Source organism: Rhinolophus sinicus, chromosome 2 (genome assembly GCF_057876585.1).
Source record: "Rhinolophus sinicus isolate RSI-liver-muscle chromosome 2, RSI-T2T, whole genome shotgun sequence".
NCBI classification, from domain to species: Eukaryota; Metazoa; Chordata; class Mammalia; order Chiroptera; family Rhinolophidae; genus Rhinolophus; species Rhinolophus sinicus.
The window spans coordinates 92,495,209-92,510,676 of NC_142502.1; the positions used below are offsets into that span (position 1 = coordinate 92,495,209).

General features: G+C 41.2%; 1 protein-coding gene across 1 annotated transcript; it reads right to left on the reverse strand.

The window, feature by feature from the left end:
* Nucleotides 1-272: 272 nt before the first annotated feature.
* On the reverse strand, nucleotides 273-9,266 carry ANKRD66 (ankyrin repeat domain 66). The gene is made up of 4 exons (XM_074333036.2): nucleotides 9,190-9,266; nucleotides 6,758-6,931; nucleotides 4,785-5,013; nucleotides 273-1,521 (listed from the first exon to the last, which is right to left on the reverse strand). Exons 2-4 carry the CDS (start codon nucleotides 6,918-6,920, stop codon nucleotides 1,320-1,322), a joined length of 594 nt encoding a protein of 197 aa, XP_074189137.2. The 5' UTR covers nucleotides 6,921-6,931; nucleotides 9,190-9,266; the 3' UTR covers nucleotides 273-1,319.
* Between the last annotated feature and the right edge of the window lie 6,202 nt (nucleotides 9,267-15,468).

Genomic DNA, 15,468 nt, shown 5'->3' on the forward strand with positions numbered 1-15,468 from the left:
GGCAAACACTAGAAAGGTACCCTCCTAACTATAAGATGTTCGAGCATCTATTCATTTCAGAAAATCCAAACATAACATGACGTTTATTAACATAAGCATTACTTGAGGAATATAATAAAGATGTTAGATGCCTAAAGATATTGTTTTAGCAACTAGTAAACCTAGAATGTGGGGTAGCCAATTAAAGTACATCAGGCCAGTTGCCTGCTTTAAATATTTTCTAATGTCTATGGCAGTGCTGTCTGATAGGGGAAAAAAGCAAGACACATATGTGATGTTCAATATTTTAGTAGCCACATTTTTTAAAAAGTAAAAGGAAAGAGGTAAAATTCATGTTAATAATATCTTTGATTTAACCCAATATCCAAAATACTATCATTTCAACATGTAATCAATATAAAATATTATTAATGATCTATCTTACATTTTTTGTACTGTCTTCAAAAATCTGATACGTATTTTACATTTGCAGCACATCTCAATTTGGATGCAATATTTCCATAGGAAATATTTGACTGGTATTAAATTTCCTAACACATACAGTTAAATAAGCAGAGTTGTAACCACATTCCATTATTTTATGCTATTTTTCATTAATTATGTAGGAACGAAATTAAATCATTTCAGGGGTCAGGGTTTTCAGTTATCTCCCAGTGAATTAGTCTATTGTCTGTTCTTTCCGAGTAGAAGTGATTATTGGTAAAGATGGACATGCAGAGATGGTGGGCCTCTACTTCACAAAGGAAAAACGCAGCGGGAAACTGAGAGATACATTCATTCACTGCTTTGCTCAGTCTATGTGACAACAAATAATTTTTTTCTTCGATTGACTACACAGAGTATTTTGTCAATTTTTGAGGGTTTTGTTCGTTTGCATTTAAACAATACAGTTTCCTTAAGAGGCGCTCTTTTGAAATTCTATAGTTGCATATGGGGGTCAGGAGATGCTGCAAGTACAAGTCACTGATAACAACATGCAAAGAGCTAACATTTGTCTCCTCCTGGTAATTCTTGAGGACAGCACGTATTAGCAAGGAGGCAGCCACCCATGTGGAGAGCACCCAGGCAAGAATAAAGGGTTGAATGACAGATCATGAGCTATCAGTACAAGCCATCTGACTAATGGTCTATGAGTAATTAGGTTGGTGCAACAGTAATTGCAGTTTTTGCAATTATTTTTAACCTTTTAAACCGCAATGACTTCTGCACCAACCTAATAAATCATGTAAAGAACAACACATGCCTGAAAATCTCCAGTCTGGTGCCAGGGGAAATCTCCCACCAGAAAACAGGTTCCAGTCCCTTTGGCGCCAGCCTTTTCACACTCTCCTCTCTGTGGCATTGCTGAGCCTGGTGTGGCCTCGACTTTTCTTATTCTTTTTCTTATTAGTGTTTTGTTTCAATGAGGGAAGAGACTGCTCCATCTCCCATTTCTTGGCGTCCCAGTCTTCATCCCGCTGATCCAGGGGCAGCCCCTCCTGCGTGGCGGTGAGACGGTGGTTCCGGCACTCGGGCTCTGCCCTAGGAGACGGGAAGAGAGAGGCTCTCAAAGAGCAGGCAGGAGAGCCTGGCCTCTCTTCCCGCCCTCTGCATACAGCCTGGGCACCTCAGAGTTCCTCAACAGGAAGGAGGCCAAGTTCAATCCTGCATTTTTCCAAGCATACACTTAAGGAGGTTGCAGATATTTCAGAAACTCCATGGAGGTGGAGAAAAACAATGTGCCTGGAGTGAGATGTTTAATAGAATCGAAGACAGTAAGGCGCTTACCTTGAAGAAGGCATTGTTAATTCTTCAAGGGTTCACATTTATAGAGCAACTAGCAAGTTATTAGAAGGCTGTTTTCCTTCATTTATTTTTTAATTGGATTTTTTTTCTAATTATGAAAGCCGTGCCTGTTCATTGTAAAAAATTTGAAAGTACAGAAACGTATACGGGAGAAAATAAAAATTTCTTGCAATCACATAATGTGTTCTACATACTGATGGGTTTATGTAAAGAATAGCCATGGGTAGCTAGGTAGATAAAGATAGATAGTCATACACACGGACAATGGGAGATGCACACATGCGCCATTTTACATGTGAGGCCAAAGGTGCATGTGTGACTCGCTAAAAGACATTGGTGAAAGCCACTTCACAGAGATAAAACTTGAGCCATATGAGGACAAATGGAATTTGGGAGGATAGATGATGGTACAGGCAGAACAAACAGTATTTTAAGTGCAAAGTATTATAAAAAGTACAGTTCATTCAGAGGATAGCACACCTGCTTCTCCCTCAGGCCCCATTCTCCCAACAAGCTGGAAGTGACCTCTCAATAATCAGACCACATTCACTCAGTGTCCCTCTCAACATGCAGTGTCCCTCCTTTAGCCTGCTGTTAGGACCCTTGTCACTTTCTATCTTGTATTAAGTGTTAGTTATGTAAACAAGTCATCTCCCAGACAGGGAACTTCTTGATGTCCCAGCACTGTGTCTGATTTATCTTTAAATCCTTTCTAGTATCTAGTTCAACATCATGCACATAGGAGGTCTCCAAAATATTTGTTGAATGAGAGAAGTACTACTCAGCAAGGCTGAATCAAAAGTTGAATTATTCCACTAGGGTCCCTAGGATATTCGGAAAATTGTCAAATACTGTCTAGTCTCCTTTTATAACTCTCTTACATCCTTCTTCTTGATCATCTTCATCTAGGAGCTCACCTCCTTCCAACAGGAAGTGTTAAGAAATTCCTTAAGTTATTTCCTTGACTGCAGTCCAGGTGCCTCCAAACCTACCAGCATAGCACCACCGCTGCCTCTTCCACTACAGAAGCAACTTTGCTGAAGCATCTGCTTCAGCTTGTCTATCCCCCGATGAGTTCACATTCATATGCTTGCCCAGCTCACCCACTCACCCACTGGACCTTATTCTCCACGTCTCTCTAGTGTGAATGCTTTTCTTAGCCAGGCCACTCATTCCTCCACTATCACTCCACCTTCTCACATATACACACAACTTATGCACATTTTCAAACTGGTGCCTTCCCTTCAATCAAGAATCTTTCTCCCTCCTCCATTAGCCAGGTCTTAGCTATCTTTCAAGATCCAGATTAATTTCTCCCCCCACCAGAATGCTTTCTCTCTAAATCCTGTCACGGTCACAAGGGAAGTTCCTCATGGGAGATGATAAGTAGAAATGATTGGCACATGATGTGTTTTTTCTGTCTGCTCAGCCCTGTTTGCCAACGTGTCCTGGAAATAGCACTCCTGACTATTTGGAGGACCCACTCCTTCCCCAGTTCAGTTACACTCAGGTTGTGAATCATGCTCATCTACCCATTGGTCATGAAAGAGGGGCTGACATTACTCAGAGAAAGTCAGTGGAGGAGAGTTGAGGACAGGACCTGGTGGAATTTCAGCACCTGAAAAACATGTAACATTAGGAGCTTAGACAAAATCATAAGAAATAGTCAGACAGACAGAAGGAGAACTAGAAGAGAGTAGCATCCGAGAAAGCAAGAGAGAAAAGTTTCACGAATATCAAATTAAGTGAAGGTAAGATGTGAATTGAGAAGAGGCCATTGATTTAGCAACAAGAACCTCGCTGGTGACTTGGATAAGAGCTGATTTAGTACAATGATAAATCTTGCACCATGTCCCATTTTCAAACTTGGTGCCCCACCTCTTATCTGAGATGATCTTTGCATCATCTAAAACAATAATTATAATAATGATATGTTATGTCATTAAAATTATGATAATATAGAATTATAAAAATTATAATTTTTGTATAATTAAAAAGCAATAGATTGTACATAATCCAAAACACTATAGTTTCCACCCCAAATTAGTCATTTTGGTGAAAAATTAACAAAAACAATTCAAGCAATAGTTGGGTGGACTACCTCAATTCATTTTCATTGACCTGAGACTACTGAGTTGGCAAAGACCTTGATCATGGGCTCTTATTTTGAAGCCGAACCCCTTGTGATTTTAATGCCCCTAGTATTTCTGGCAACTAGAATTAAAGAATTTAATTCTTCATTAGGATGTAAGTATAGGCTTTAACTAAATGATTCAATTGCTTTTGCTTGTCACATAGCTTATAGCCAAAGATTAAGAAAGGCTGTTAGTCATGTAAAGCAAGTTCAGCAGAAATATTTAAAAGCATGTTTTGCTTGAGATAATAGAAAAGTATAGCTGGTTAACCATAAAACACTGATAGCCAAAACAATGGCAATAGTCCTAACATGTCTAGTTTCTGCTTTTTGCTTCGAAGATAACATCACTGATGTACATGATGAGATATTTTGCAGCATCTTGGTTCTTGAACCCAGCACCCCTTGTTCTCATAATACAATGTTGTGTTGCCGACGTAATGTTTCTTTGTCAAGCAGGAGGAGATAACTTCAGGGTCTCAAGGACAAATTTTGAGTTTGTTTTGAGTTTGTTTTCCAGTCAGCTACGACCAGCTGCTCACACCCAGGAGTCTGATACAAAAAAGTGTCATCTGTCATTGAAGAAACACAGACTTCTCTCTCAGTTTGCTGGAACCCCTCCTCCCTTACTCCCTAGATGCATTAAAAACTCTCTACTTTTGTGTTTGGGGGCAGACGGATTTGAGAGATCTTGCTCTCCCATCCGCTCACTTTGAACAAATCAAATAAACCTTTCTCTATGTCCAAGCACCAGCGTCTCAACGTGTTGGCTTATGAGCACATAGGACAGATGAACCCGAATTTTGGGAGGTGATTCCGTAACAGCATCTCTGCCCTTTTATTGCTAGAGGTAAATGGAACTTACTTCTCCAGGAAAGCCACACAGGCGTTCTGCCCGTAGATCTGTGCGATCCTCTTTGGTGTGTCTCCAAAGAAGTCAGGGGCATCAATGGCGGCGTGCACAGCATGGAGAGTTTTGAGCACATTCAGATGGCCTGACTCAGCGGCAAAATGAGCTGGGGTCCAGCCCACATCAGTTACCAGGCAGGGCCTGGCTCCATAGTCTATAAGGAGCTGCATCACCTTCATGTGCCCTTAGATGTACCAAAAAGAAAAGGGAGGAGGTTAAGTTTAAAATGTCTCTGCAGGCCTGAGGCCAGGGCTAGTCTAGAGAGCACAAAAGAGGGGGGGATTTTTGCCTTTGAGGACCCTCCTGTTTCCTAACATCACTCCCTCCTTCCTTTTCCCTCTCCTCAATGAGGGACTCAGTGCCCCACCCCTAACCCCATGAACCACGCTTTTCATTCAGGGCCCAAGGCCCTCTAAGTATTCCCTCTACTCCTTGCAGGACACACCCCTCCCTGTGTATTCCTGCAGTCTCTGCCTAGACATCTTGCTTTCTCCCACAAGTCACTGTACACCTCCCTATGCTAGCACTGGTAAGGCTCTCTGCTTTTGGCAGTCTCAATGCTGATTTCAGAAAAAAATTATTTTGCTCCCACATGGAGGGACCTTGACGGCATTATGCTAAGTCAGACAGAGAAAGACAGAAATAAGCCAGCTAGAGGAAGACAGATACTATATGCTCTCACTTACATGTGAAATCTAAAAAACAAAAATCAAGCTCATAGATACAAAGAACAGATTAAATTGGTAGTTTGGGGAGTGGGAGGAATGGTAAAATCGGTGAAGGTTGTCAAAAAGTATAAGCTTCCAATTATAAAATAAGTCATGAGGATGTAATTATAGCATGGCAACTATAGTTAATAACATTGTTGCATATTTGAAAGCTGCTAAGAGAATAGATTTTAAAAGTTACCACAAGAAAAAAATTATGTCAGTGTGGATGGTGATGAATGTTACTAGACTTATTGCGGTGATCATCTCACAATATATACAAAAATTAAATCATTATGTTGTACCTGGTACTGATATGATGTTATGTGTCAATTATACCTCAGTAAAAGTATTTTAAGCTCCACTTACAATACAGCTAGCATAGGCTTTCTAGCCAGATAGATGGGGGTTCATACCTTGCAATAAATGCCACTTACTAACTATGGCACCCTGGATAAGAAACAAATGTCTGAGGCTCAGTTTCTTCATTTGTAAATTAAGGATATTACCACTTACTTCACTGAGTTCTCGTGAAGTACAATGAAATCACAGTAGAGTACCCAGCATACAGTCAATGTTTGTTAAAATTTTCTCTAGTATAACTATCATGATAGTGTACTTAAATTTCTGCAGAATGCTCCCGAGTGATTTCTCTGCAGCCAGTTTTGCTTCCTGCCAATCCATTCTCCATGCAAGAGTCAAAACAAATTTTTCAAAAGCGAAGTTGGCTATAACACTTTCTTTCTTAATATTCTTCAGTGGTATTCTAACACCGAAGGCCTTGACAAGCCCGTTAGCTGAACTTTTGCCACTATCCTCCCCCAATTCTATAACTGAGCCATGCTAGGCATGGGGATACAGCCATGAAAACGACAAAGTCCCTGTCTCACTGCAGGAATGATGTTCCATTCCTGATAGAGGTCAAGAGGGCAAAGGACTAATATTAATTGAAAGCAGACTATGTGCTAGGTACTGTATACCCATTATCTTACTGAGTCCTCACTTAGGACCCCAAGGAAGCATTATTGTTCCCATTGTATAGATGAATAAACTAAGGCTTACAGGCATTAAATAACTTGCTTAAGGTGCTGCAACTAGTAAGTGGTGGTGCCAGGACTGAAATGTTCCTAAGAAATGTTTTTTCTACTACCACACACAGACTACTGTCATGGATAGTGGGGCCTCGAGGAGATGGATTCTATCCAGGCATCGCCCACCTACCTTTGATTGCAGCCCAATGAAGTGGGGTTCGGTCATTCCAGTCCACATCCTTGTAGTTTGGGTCACAGAGACCTTTCTTCAAAATGTTTTTTACTAACTTGTAGTCCCCTGCTGCCACAGCTTGATGGAGCTTTGTCATGTCTGACATTTTGGTCAATTCCATGACAAAAACAACTGTGGGAAAAACATGCCACTTAGGACATTTTCTACAACTCTTTATTCCTAGTGAGTGATTCCACAGGATTCTTTACCATTTGCATTCTTTCTTACCTCAGAAATTTGCATCCAGGGTTGTTTTGTGTGTGTGCTCTGTCGGGTGTTTATTTGGATCTTAGCTACTGTGGTTAGTGCAGGCCAGTCCCCTGCTCCAAAACTATCAATGGCTTCCCTCTGCACAGAATTGTAGGCTAAACTCATGGTCTGGCATTCGCTCTTGGGCCTCAAACCACTTTCCAGTGCTATTTCCTACTCTAACTCCAAAGTGTTAGTAGTGTGACTCTGAGCTAATCGTGTAATTGTGTTCCTTATCTTTCTCATCTGTAGAATGGGTATAATTTGTCAGGGTTGTTGTGAGGGTATGATGACAATCCATATGAAAAGTTTATGCTAGAATTGTAAGGGATTCAGAATAGCCAAAGCAATCTTGAAAAAGAAAAAAAAAGTGGAAGCACTCACACTTCCTGATTTCTAAACTTACTAGAAGTTGTTCACCAAAGCTACAGTAGTAAAGACAGTGTGATGCAAAGTACACTGTGTGACATAAAGAGAGACATATAGAGCAATGGAATAGAACTGAGTCCTGAAATAAACCCTTACATTTATGATCAATTGATTTTCAACAAAGGTGCCGGGAAAATTCAGTGGGGAATAAATAGTCTCTTCAAATGGTACTGACACAATTGGATATCCACATGCAAAAGAATGAAGTTGGTTCTCTACCTTATGCTATATACAAAACTTAACTTGAAATGTATCAGAGACCTAAATATAAGTTCCCAAATTAATACTGTTAGACGAAAACATGGAGGTAAATCTTCATCACATTGGGTTAGGCAATGATCCATGGGTAGGACAACAAAAGCACAAGCAACAAAGGAAAACATTTAATAAATTGCATTTCACTAACATGAAAAACTTTTGTTCTGTAAACGATACCTTTGAGAAAGTATAAAAGCAACCATAAAATGAGAGAAAATATTTGCAATCCATATATGTAATAAGGCATTTGTATCCAGAATATATAAAGAACTCTTAAAACTTAACAATAAAAAAAACTCAATTAAAATGGTCAAAAAATATAAACAGGAGTTTCTCCAAAACAAATATGCACATAGCCAATAAGAACATGAACAGGTGCTCAGTATCGTTAGTCATCAGGGAAATGCAAATCAAAACCATCAGGGAAATGCAAATCAAAACCACTTCACACCCACTCGGATAACTATTATCAGAAAAACAAATAAAAACAAGTGTTGGAGAAGATGAGGAGAAATTGGAAACTTCATGCACTGTGGTAGGAATATAAAATGGTGTGGCCACTTTGGAAAGCAGTTTAGTAGTTCCTTAAAAGATTAAACATAGAGTTATTATATGACTAGTAACTCTAATCCTAGGTATATACCTAAAAGAAAAGAAAACACATGTCCACACAAAAGCTTGTACACAGATATTTATAGCAGCATCATTCATAATAGCCCCAAAGTAAAAACAACCCAAATGTCCATAATGAATGAAAGCACACAGAAAATGTGGGATATTCATACAATGGAATATTACTTGATAATTAAAAAGGAATGATATACTAAGACATACTACAACATGGATGAACCTTGAAAATATGCTAAGTGAAAGAAGCCGATCACAAAAAGACCACATATTGTATGATTCTATTTATGTAAAATGTCCAGAACAGGAAAATCTAGAGAGAGAGAATATAGATTATCCGTTGTTTGAAATGAAATCGGAGTGGGAGGTGAGTGCAAAGGAGTATAGGATTTCTCCTTGGGTGATGAAATGTTCTAAAATTAGATAGTGGAGGATGATGCTTTTACAACTTTGAATATTTAAAAATAGATTAATAGATATTAAAAGCCACTGAATTGTGTATTTTAAATAGATGAATTTTACAATATGTGAATTATATCTGAATAAAGCTACATAAAAAAAGAAATGATACTATTAATTAGATGCTTTCTTTAAAAAACCCAAAATTTATCAGTAGAAAACATATAATTCACTAGCCTACCACTGACTATTAAAATTTAACAAAATTTCCTTCACATGAAGCCCTGTATATTTGATTAAGTGTATCTTTCTGGTACAGATGTCTCAGTGTAAAAAAGTAGCCAGTAAATATAAGCTCTAATAAATATCCATGATCTATAATAACTACAATAAACCTCTGGCGACAGGGGTAATGTAAAAATACTTACTTATCTTGTTTGAAATTCAGGTGCTCAGTGCTGGCAGGGAGATTTAGCTGCCCGAGTCTTGTTGTGTTCACACCATGGAAACTGACCCCTCCTTCCTCATTAAAGCTCGCCAATCAACCTCAGCTGCACTAGGTGGTGATAATTTAGTGGCCTGGGGGACGGCCTCTCTGCTTTGTCCTGAAACTGGTCAGCAATTCTAGTCTGCTTCTACAGTCCAAGTGTGGTCCCTAGCAGGTTCTTTTGAAATAGCATTTGATCAAAAATGTGAAAGTTGAAAAAAGGGTTGCCAGCCCACAGGACACTGGAAGTAAGCTGTTTGGTAACCGCTGTAGAGCAGTCCGGACGATGGACGCCCCTCACAGTCAGGACCAGCTGTGAGGTCTTGGGCAAGACCCTTAACGTTGCGGAGCCTCTTTTGTTCTCACCAATAACATGAAGTTTTAACGCCATTCTCATAGGTTTGTGAAAGATGAGTAGCTGAAATAATTTATAAAGCACCTGGCACAGGGTAAAGGAAGGGAGCAAGGGAGGGAGAAAAACTTCAGGGGCTTTCTTTTTGCCTCCTGTTTTTGCTCCCTTACTCTAAGGGTCTACTATCTTTATGATGATGGCTGGTGTAAAAGACCTTCTTCCTCCCTTCTTCCCACCTCTCTCACCCTTCTTTTATTCCCTCCTCTTCCTCTTCCTCCTTCTCCTCCTCCTCCTCCTGCTCTCTCTCTCCCCCCCCCCCCCCCATCTTTCTTTTGTTTTTTGTTTCTCCCTCCATTTCTCCCCACCGGTATTTATTGAATGCCTTATATCTGCCAGACACTGTATGGGGCCCTGTGGAGAGCAAGGCACTCATTGTCTTCTCTTCTTGGAGCTCAGAGTCCAGAGAAAAAGACAGACAATAAAAAAGCAAACAAACGTATACATTTAAAATCACAACTTGTGTAAAGTGTGTTGCGAACAGACAGTGTGCAATGGCAGAGAACAATGGGAGGGGAGGGTGATCATGGGGTGACCTGAAGGGGTGACATTTGATCTGAGACTTGGCTTAAGGGAAGCCAGGCATCTGAGAAGCTGGGGAGGTGTTCCAGGCAGGCGGGGAGGGAAACAGTTTAGCTTCAGGGAGGAGTAAGAAGAGGAGGGTGCAGCTGGTCTGTGGGGTGTGGGATACATACATACAACAAGTAGAACAAAATGGTCTGTAGGCAAAAGCTGGATGATTTGGGGTCTCCTGGGATAGGGCCAGGAGTTTGGATTTTATTCCAAGTACAAGGAGAAGTCAGCAAAAGGTTTTCAGTAAGGAAGGTGGTGCAATTTATATGTTTTAAAAAGTAACTTTGGCTTCTACAGGGGGAAAAGACTGCAGAGAGACAAGATTGAAAGCAGAAAGACCACTGGGAAGTCTGTTGCTCAAGTCCAGACACGAAAGAAGAGTGGCTTGGTGTATTTGGCAGTGGAGAGGTAGAGAAATGATTGAAATCGAGAATTATTTAGGAAGGAATATTAACAGATATTAACAGATATAGTATCAGTGGATTAGACCTGACTAGTGATGGAAATGGAGGGATCAAGGTTGATTGCTGGGCTTCTGGTTTGACCAGCTTGGTGTGAAGGTGGTGACTTTTGGTGTGGTGGTGACTAGGGGAGGGCCAGGTTTGGGTGGAAGAAAAGAAGTTAAATTAAATGTTCTGTTTTGAACGTGTTAAGTTTTGACATTATCTGTAAGGTATGTCAAAATGACTTTTGGGCTAAAGATATACATTTGGCATTGTCAGCATACAGGTGATATTTAAAGGTACAGGGCTATGTAAGTAAACCAAGGACAGCAAGTACAGAGAGGAGAGACACCCAAGCCCTGAGTCCTGCCATCATTCTGAGGGAGAATTATCAAAGGAGATTAAAGAGCCCTCATGGGAAGGTAGGAGGGAAACCAGAACAAAGTCTCACAGAAGCTAAAGAAGAAGAGTGTGGTTATAAGGAATAATGGGCAACTTGGTCGAAGAGGGTGAAGTTTAATGAATGCCAATTATAGGCTGGAAAAGATTCACATGAGACCCCATGCCCACCCTCAAAGAGCTCAGTGTCTTGTTATGCTTTGTAAGCTTTATAGCAGTTCCAGTTCAGTTTGACTACATTCAATAAATACATATTTGATCAGCAACGAATATGGGTTGAATGATGCAAGAATACAAGGACAGAGCCCTGCCCTCAGGGAGCTTATACTCTAATAAGGGATTGTTGGTAAGCAGTGCAGCTATTGTTCTCAGCAAACTTCATGCATCTGGGGCCGTGCCCATCCTACATACTTCCTCCCCCAATACAGGTGATCCCCACCTTTCAAAAGTTCATGTTATGCCACTTTGCTCTTAGGAAAGACTTACATTAGTACCCATTTTCACTAACCAAAAGAAATCCAAAGAGAATTTTTGCTTTTATGGGGAAAAAAATGAAAAGCAAAAACTAGTTGTTATAGAGGCAGAGCACACCTGAGCTGCAAGAGTGGCCCCGCAGGGTTCCTTCCCCGGGAACCACACTCAGTATCTCAGCATCAAGCCACCATAGCTTTGATCTGTGTCTGCAAGCATCTGTGCTTTATCTTGATCTATTTTGTGCATCTGTTAGAAAGATGTGTCCTGAGGTATCAGAAAAGCCTAAGAGAGCTTGCTAGGGTGTTACACTTAGCATAAAACTGGATGAAATTAAGCCTATTTGTTATGATATGTTCGATTATTTTTGGGGTCTGGGAATGCTCAAAAATTTTTCCATACAAATTAATGGTAATTACTTCTTCACTTTCTGCCATTTTGGCTTACCAATGGTTTCATAGAAACACTATTTTCAGATAGAGGGCAAAACCTGTAATAGGTTTCTGATCCTGAACTTCTTGACAAGTCATGAGCTGGCCAGGAAGTGAGGCAATCAAAGGGAGAAGACCCCCAGAATGTCTCATAAGTCAAGAGTGAGGTGATGGGGGTGGCCGGATGGCTCAGCTGGTTAGAGCGTGAGCTCTGAACAACAGGGTTGCTGGTTCGATTCCCACAAGGGCCAGTGAGCTGCGCTCTCCACAACTAGATTTAAGGCAATGAGCTGCCACTGAGCTGCCAGCGGGGCGACTGGATGGCTCAGTTGGTTAGAGTGCAAGCTCTCAACAACAGGGTTTGCTGGTTCGATTCCCCCATGGGATGGTGGGCTGTGCCCCCTGCAACTAAAGATTGAGAACGGCAACTGGACTTGGAGCTGAGCTGCACCCTCCACAACTAGATTGAAGGACAATGACTTGGAGCTGATGGGCCCTGGAGAAACACACTGTTCCCCAATATAAGTTTAAAACAATAATAATAGTAAGTATTTTTTTAAAGAGTGAGGTGATGAAGAAATGACTAAAAAGGGTATATTCTGAATTTTTAAATATTGGACACAAATAGCACACAAGACCATATAAAATGAAGACCATTATAAATCCTGATCATACAGAATGTTAATTATTTTTACACTACAGGTAGTAGCATCTGCTGATGGGATACTGAATTTGGGTGGTATAAATGCTTTTCAATGTTGTCAGTGTGACCTTGTACCTGAATGAATAATTTCATCTGGGGTTAATGTCAAAAACACCCACCCTGGAATGTCTGTCGTCTGTATCATGATGGGCCACAGAAGCCACCGGGCAATATCTGTAGGCCAGCCATTGACCTTTAGTCCCTTTGGCTCAAGCACTGGGACTGAAATCTCTGACTGAGGTGACTTCCAGGAATCAAAGCTATTTTTAGATCAGGAAGAAACTCTAGAAATCGAGTCAAAAGTTCATTTTATAGATAAGAATATTGAGACCGACTGACATCAACTTCTTTAATGAAAGTCACACTGCTACTGGGTTTTAATTCATCTCTTACCACCTCCCCACCCCAATTAAGCTCAGCAGGAAGAGTAGAAGCACAGTGACCACAAGGTCAAGTATGTACTGGGCAGCTTTGCCATTCCTTTGCTTACTATTGATCCCTGCTTGGGACACTGTGATTTGATTCTCTTCTATCTCCCTCCAATTCTAAAGAAGATGATAATAACAAACCCATATAGACTTTGTTCTCAAAGCATTAGCATGCATTAACAAGTTTAATCCTGTGGGGCAGGTACAATTATTATCCCTACTTCACAGAAGAGAAAACAAAGGCACACAGGAATCAAGCCACTTGCCTAAGGTGACAAGTCTAGTAGTCGGACAACCCAAATAGTTTGGCTGCAGTATCTATGTATGGTCTTATCTACTCTGCTGCAATGCAACCTGAGATGGTAGGTCAAAGTCACACGCAAGAATTATTGAAGTTAAGACTTCCCTGCCTGGGAAATGCTGTAGTTTCCATTTCAAACCAATACCTGTGAAAGAGGCAATACGGTGAGGTGGACAGAACGGTGAGCTGGAAGCTGGGAGAGGCAGGAAGGAAATGAAATATTTGTTGAATGGCCTTTGTGCATCAGGCATTATTCAAGGTGTTTTGTGGTTATTATCTCATCAATCCTAACCAAGTCTGAGATACAGTTTACAAGCAAGGAAATGGAGGCTCAGAGGGCTTAAGCATGCTCAGACATGGGCTGTCTACTTCCTGTTGAGAGTTGAGTGTGGGAGAGCTGGTCAGACTCAGCGCCTGGTGGTGTTACTATCAGGACCCAGGTCTCAGGGAAGTTCTAGTGTTTCCTGCATCTGGGACTGGGAAGGTGAGAATTGGGTTCCATTTGTGGCTTCCGAATCCTTTTTTCCCTCCTGCCTATATACATCTTGTAGGAGCTTCCACGGGGGGCTCCTAGTCAGAACAGAGGACCTTATTTGACATTTTGGACCATCCCGGGATCACACGGGAGAAGGAGAATGTGCTGGTCTAAGATTCCAGCATCACTGCTGACCAGCACAAACTGGAGATGTGTGCCAATCCAGCATGAGGCTCATGGAATTTTGTTTTGGGGGGTTAGGATTTCCAGGTTGGCCATATCTTCTCGAAGGTGTTATTTTGTCATCCTTTATCCTTCAGAGACCACCTTCAGAGACACAGCTGTAGTTCTTCTCTTAGCCTCTCCTGGGTGCTTTCCAACCTGAATGTGGGTCCAGTATCTCCCTCACGTGCTGACTTTTGGATGGGGCTTATATAAGGGCTCTGTATTACTGTCTTGGTACCTGGCACCCCTTCCTCCTAGCCGCCCTTGTGCAGACATTTCACCTTTTCTACTCTTTCCTGTGGGCCTATTGCCTCTGGCTCAATTACCTTGAGGAAATCCCTTTATGGGGGATAAATTAACAATAAATTTTCCTTGAGCATCTGATCATGTATGTGAAATGGCTGTATCTCTCTTTAAAGAGTTATTAATCCAGTTGAGGAGATAAGATCTTGCACAAATAAAGTATAATAGAGAGTATATTAAATGCCCTAAAAGAAGCACTACAGCACTTGAAGACAGCATGTAGAAATCTTTGAAGGATGCTGGAAATTTTCTGTTTGTCCCATCAGATCCACTCTCCACTATTCCCCACTCTAGGAAGCTAACCTGTAGGAACAGTACCCATAAGCTTCAGTTGCCTCTGGCTTTTTGCTGGGCCTAGCCAATTTCCAGCAGGAGATTGGAGGATGGATAGAACATGGGGCTGGAATATTGAGTCCTTTGGCTTCCTGCCTGGTTATCAGGGATTTGCTGCAGAGGTCACAGCTCCCGTCAGGTGGCCCTGTCCATGGAGTTGTCCTCGCCAGGTCCCAGTCACTGCTTTCTCCTCTTGCTCCTTCAGGCCCGTGGGTGGTAAGGGCTCCCTGGTGTTGTTTGCCCAGAGCCCCTGTTGGGCTCCCTGAATTCCACTCTCACCTTGGTAAATAGTCACCAAATACTCAAACACTCATCAAATAATCCAGATTGAGGATGCCACATGCTTCCTGCCCGGATCTGGACCAATAAAGTAGAAATCCTACAAGCAAAGGGGATACACCAACATGGAGTCAAGGATGGATGAGTGTAAGGTGAGTTGAACATGAGAAACCTAAATGAAAAAGACGTTGAGCCCAGATCCTGGAAGGCCACAAATGCCATACCAGGCGATCTGGACTTTATTTCTTCCATCGTACAAAGGGAACTGTTGACAGTTTCTGAATGGGGAAGTAAAATGATTACAAGTCCAGCATTTTTAGAGAGGTAATTTTGCCACAAGAAGGTATAATGTATTCTGGGGTGAGGGACACCCATGGAGGAGGGAGAAAGAGTCAGAAGGCAATAAAAATGTATATACTTTGACTCAGAAAATCCATTTCTAGGGAT

What these genes read in the sequence shown, in the direction of transcription:
- ANKRD66 (XM_074333036.2), bottom strand. Translation starts at nt 6,920, where the DNA reads ATGGAATTGACCAAAATGTCAGACATGACAAAGCTCCATCAAGCTGTG. An exon ending in TCATTGGGCTGCAATCAAAG is followed by an intron (nt 5,014 to 6,757) that starts GTAGGTGGGCGA and finishes GGTACATCTAAG; the next exon opens with GGCACATGAAGGTGATGCAG. An exon ending in TGTGTGGCTTTCCTGGAGAA is followed by an intron (nt 1,522 to 4,784) that starts GTAAGTTCCATT and finishes CCCGTCTCCTAG; the next exon opens with GGCAGAGCCCGAGTGCCGGA.